At 43.1% G+C, this 5,255-nt stretch overlaps 1 protein-coding gene across 1 annotated transcript in view; it reads left to right on the top strand.

Annotated features, from left to right (window-relative positions):
• Positions 1–4,757: 4,757 nt before the first annotated feature.
• Pgm5 (phosphoglucomutase 5) overlaps positions 4,758–5,255 on the top strand; it is a gene marked incomplete in the record, with an annotated part of 181,826 nt that continues 181,328 nt past the window's right edge. Inside the window, 1 exon segment of the mRNA XM_005388582.2 lies at positions 4,758–5,255. Within this exon segment, the coding sequence (XP_005388639.2) occupies positions 4,861–5,255 (395 nt within the window).

Genomic DNA, 5,255 nt, shown 5'->3' with positions numbered 1-5,255 from the left:
TGAATCTCTGTCCTTGGTGGATCAGAAGTCAAATTTCAATAAAATTGAATTAAGATGACATCTTTTGCTTTCTAAAACCATAATTTTTGCAAGTTAGTCATTTAACATTAAATGGTTTTACGTGTGTTACTTTTGTCCTTCAAGTTCCTGCATTGACCTCCAGAGGTTTATGAATAGCATTTCAATATGCCAAGTGTCCCATGGCTAGCTCCAAAAACAAACTCTGGAGGAACTGGATTTACGTGTTGGGCCTCTATAGTTACTTACAGAGCATTTAAGGATAAGTAAAAATAAGTGTTTTCATCCTCAACAATACTAATTCCTTAATATATGCGTGATGTCATTAATATTGTGCTCAAGAGGTTAAACAGACATAGTTCTCAGTCCTCAAAGTCAATATTCTCTGGTATAAAGAATAAGAATCATCATTCTAGTAACAGTATTTGCGTTAATAATTATTTCATTAATCATATCTCCGCAGTAATTGCAGTAACAGCAATACTTAGTAATAAAACCATAGTAATTGCATCACTTATTAAGTCCTTTTTATGTCTTAGGGACCAGGCAAGCAGTTGTCACACATGAGTTCTTTAAATACGATTATCACTCTTACAAAGCAGGCAGAACTATGTGCATTTTACAGGTGTAGAAACTGAACATTAGAGAGGATAGCCAGCTTGTTCAAGGCCACACAGTACAGGGGTTGTTAATGAAGCAAAGCCTGAGACGTAAGGACTCCAAGCAAGTGCAGTCATTTCCAAGACACCTGTGACACGCATCCTTCTACTGCACGAACATTCACTTAGTGGACTTTCGGTGAAGGAATCAAGAAGCAGCCGGTTCTGTTGGAATCACTGTCTGCTGCAGAATTTCAGTCGTTGGGAAACAGAAGGCTGTGGAAGGTGGTATTTTAGGAATTGCTTGAAGCGTGTAATTGACTTTCTCACCACCAGAAGGTGTTTGGCCAAGTTAGAAAGGGAACTAGGACTTCCCTGGAGCATGGCCTGTGACATTTTCCACCTGCATTTCTGCCTCTTGCCATGAACTTTTGGCATCTCCGTGCTGTCAGAGCCAATGAGTCAACAGCATGTTTTTAGCGTCCCCTGTGTGCAGAAAAGTGACCTGTGACTCAATAGGAGCACATAACTCCTGCAGGCCAAACCAGTGTGGGCTTTACCGCCAGCCAGGGGAGCACGAGTGCGGAAGTATGGAACAGAACACAATATGAAATTATGTATAACTGCTATATGTGTATATACAAAGCATGTCATCTTTTATCTATCTAGCTTAGGTCTCAAAATCACTCTAGATTATTTTTTTTAATTGGGCAATTTTACCTGTACCCTTTTGCATATTTGGAAAAGTTCCTAAGTGGAGTCTTCATAGAATTTAATTTTTTAATATCATAAATAAATAAAAAAGAATTATAGAATAATGTAGCTGGGAGGGACCCCAGAGATTGACATGGAGTATTAATGGCCTTGATCTGTTATAGGTGTTCTGGAAAAGAACAATATAATTTGGAAGTGCTGTGCTAAGGTTAGGCAGGTTTCTTTCCCGAAGAGCTTCACAGAATCTTTAAGATGCTAACATGGACTGTAGGGTTCTAACGCTTATTTTACCCCAGGTTCTCATTTGGGAAAGGCTGGTCCCACTGAATCAGCTAGTAGGTTCTCTGTGAAGACAGCAGCTGATGTGGTTTAGAGGCTTTGAGAGCAAGGGAGTCCCCAGGAAAGGAAGGCTATGTCAGTCTTTCCTGTTCCATGCCAAGAATTCTCAGAGCAGTGCCTTTCTCTAGAGGCACAGAGAGGACTGAAAAGCATCTCTGACCTGCAGGGCTACCTTTCACTGTCACCCATGCTGCAGGGGAGCGCTGAGCTGAGCACAAAGGACCCGCTCCTGACAATCAGGGAAACACATTTATCCCTGACCCAGTTCACGGAGGATGGATGGGAGGGGTTGTGTTACCAGGCGTGGTCACAAAGCTAGTCTGATTCTCTTCCCCTAACTAAGCAAACTGGACATGTAAGTTTAGGTTGGAAAATATTAGGTTAAAAAAGTGAAGCTGCTGTCTTCTCTGTAGAACGTCTCAGAACTTTCACTACAGAAATGTGCCTCATGAGCCTCCAAGAATGGCGTAGAGTGTGCAGAGATCAAAGGTTACTCGGCCACACCACTTTTGCTTTGTGTAGCATTTGGGAGGCACTAGTGTTTGTAGGAGATGCAGATCTAACCCAACATTCTCATTTACCAGTGAGTGACTATGAGCAAAGAATTTACTGGGGGGCCAATTTGACTTCTTTTCTCCATCACTGTGACAAATTCATTGGACTTTGTCAGATTTGGAAGTAGCTTTGAAGAGATTTCTTAGCTAGAAAATCTTTTTTTGTACATTTTGAGGGCAATTTACTTCATATATTCTGAGTGTCCATGTAAAAATTCCACAGGTAAATTTAATCAATTTTCACCAGATATTACTCATGCCCAAAGACCCTGTAGGTGCTGCCGTGCTCTACAGAGATATACATTGTTATTCTTGCTACACAGGGAATTAATACTAATGATAAATATAAACTTGGTGACAATAACATGAACGACTAACATTACTTGAATGCCTATTTGGTAGGCATTGTACTAAGTACCTGACTCTTCTCAACAGTTATGGAAAGGGATTATAATAATCTCTGCTCCACATTGAGGACACTGAGTTTAGGAAAGGTTATGGAATTATTCCAAAGTTACATAAGGTAGAGGAGAAAAAACATGTATAAACATGCATAGTGTCGGTTTGTGAACCATTCCTTATGAGTAAGGCAAAGTGCTATGTGAGTTCACAGAAAAGAGAGTTTTCAAAAGACTTGATATGAGAATTTCAAGTATGTGGTGGGTAATTACTATTTGGTCACCCATCTCTCTTCCTTTTGGGGAGTGGTACCCCCTTTAAGGAAACTATCTTTCATCTTGAGGTCTGGCTATCTGGTGGGGCATACTACCTCAAACTGGATAGATTAGAGTCTTTGGGCATTTCAAATTAGCCCCAAGGGGAGAGGATTTCCTGCCAGATGGTAAGACAGTGAAATCTAGACAGTGAAACCTAGTGGCCACACCTTGATGGATGGCTTGTTCCCAGGACTCTGGCTGGACCTGAGCTTTGGTAGGAGAGAGTAGTAGTGATGTTGAGAGACAGGGAAGTGTGGTAAATCAAGAGATGGAATCCTGGAGGGCTTCTGGAAATCTCCGAGGCATAGGAATTATGTCTTTGCCTTATCGGGGCAAAGGACTTACCACCTCCGTTCCTCTTCTGGGAATGACAGTGCTTTCTTCAAAAAATGAAGTGGCATTAGAAAGTGATCTTAAAACCCCGCAGCATAGGGATGTGTTCAGACCACGGTTCAGTCTATTTGGTGATCAGCCGGGATACCCTCAAGCACACCAGCGTAAGTGAGGAAACTTACAAGGCAGACTTGAGGAAAGAGTAAAGGAAAACAAACAGCTCCCAAAAATATTTTTTAAAAAATTGTAATTGATAAATTATAATTGTATCTATTATGATGTACAATGTGATGTTATGACACACACCTACAATGTAGAATGGTTAAGTCAAGCTAGTTAATATATCTATCACCTCAAAGAGACACCCTTTTTTGTGGTGAAGATACTTGAAATGACTGATTTAGCAATTTTGAAATATTATTATAGTCATTATTCTGTGCAATAGATCTCAGAAATTATATTCTTCCTGTCTAACAAACTTTGTTCCCTTTTACCCGCCACCCCTCCCCAAGAAAATGATATAACTGGAGCACCCAGCCTCCAATTATACTGCTTTTTTCTTTAAGAGAATGGCTGAAAAGTTCTGGCAGTTTACATTCAATACATTCAGCCTCTCATACTTGCCTTACATGCATAAAAAGAGGAGAGGCAATGTAAGAATTTGGACTGACTGCAAGTGCTATATTGGCTACTTTCCTGGCATTACAAAAGTCTTCTTTTCATCTGTGAAATGTGGCTGGTAGGGACACCATTCCTAATTTTGGTTCTTTTCACCGTCTAAAGAAAAAATAGATTGCAAAGGCATGATCACAAGGGTGAGTTATTATTCACCGTTATCTTACTATGACCAAATGTTTTATGATCCTGCCGCAGGTCAACTGTACTCCCAGGAAGTGGACATCATTTGCGAAAGCAGAGCGGCAGCTTTCAGGACAGTAGCCTTCGTGGGTACAAATGGGTGATAAGAGAGACAAGCATAAACAAGTTTCTTCCCTCTGGGATTTGTTTTGAACCCTGTCTTGTTTCACTTATATTTTCTATGGAGATGATCTTGAGTTTGGATATGCAGATGAGAAGGCAGAAGATAGCCACCTGCAGGATGGCCCGGTGCCTGCAGAAGGACCTGGGACAGTATCACCATAGTGTAGCATCTGGGACCCGGTCCTTGTTTAATTTGGCTGTCTTAGTTCTTTCTTGGTAGGGTATTAAAAAGAGCTTTAACCTCTTCCCAGTGAAAACGAGTAATCCAGGGAGGAGTTCAACAGTATGAGACAGATACAGTGTGAGGTGAGCCTCTGTCTAAGCAGTGGCTGGGGAGAGGATGTGGGAAGGTCAAGAATAAGAACATGCGTGCCTGTGTTGCGGCTGTTGAAAACCTCACAACAAACAAGAAAAAAAAAGTTCCCATGCTGCAAAGTGTTCCTCTTTCTCAAGAGAGTCTGGAGAAGCGGACTGCCTGGGGTGAGTCCCGAGATGGGAAGGCCTGACAGTGTGTGATTCCCTGCAACAAATGGTCATGGTGGGTGTGTGTACACACACACAGACCCACACCCAGCGCCCGGCCTCCAATTATACCGCTGGCAGAAGATGACAATTCTCAGCTTGCCTTTCCAGGGTTATTTTTGGCTAGGGCTGTTAGCTGATGGCAAAAGGCTTCAGTCCCCTCGGCAAGTCCCTCCCCGTCCTTGTCCGGAGAGAAGCTTGGGAGCGCACTCTCCTGACGGGCAGCGAGACCCGGAGAGAGGGCTGCGGGTGCGCGAGTACCGCCGCGGGGGTGCGGGAGAGGTCTCCAAACTCCATTCCCCGCGCGCTTTTCTCGCCAGCGCTGCTTGCGGCCGGCGCGGGAGGAGGCGTCACCGGGGGCGGGGTAGCTGGCACGGGACCCGGCTTTTGGGATACTCCAAAAGCGAGACCAGCTGGGGACGGAAACAGGACTGTTGGGCGATCCGGCTGCAAGAAACTGGGCGGGAGAAAACTTCACT

This window comes from Chinchilla lanigera, unplaced genomic scaffold (assembly GCF_000276665.1).
Source record: "Chinchilla lanigera isolate Chin_1 unplaced genomic scaffold, ChiLan1.0 scaffold00033, whole genome shotgun sequence".
Lineage (NCBI taxonomy): Eukaryota > Metazoa > Chordata > Mammalia > Rodentia > Chinchillidae > Chinchilla > Chinchilla lanigera.
The sequence above is the reverse complement of the archived record's forward strand: the minus strand, read 5'-3'. Positions and strand labels throughout refer to the sequence as shown.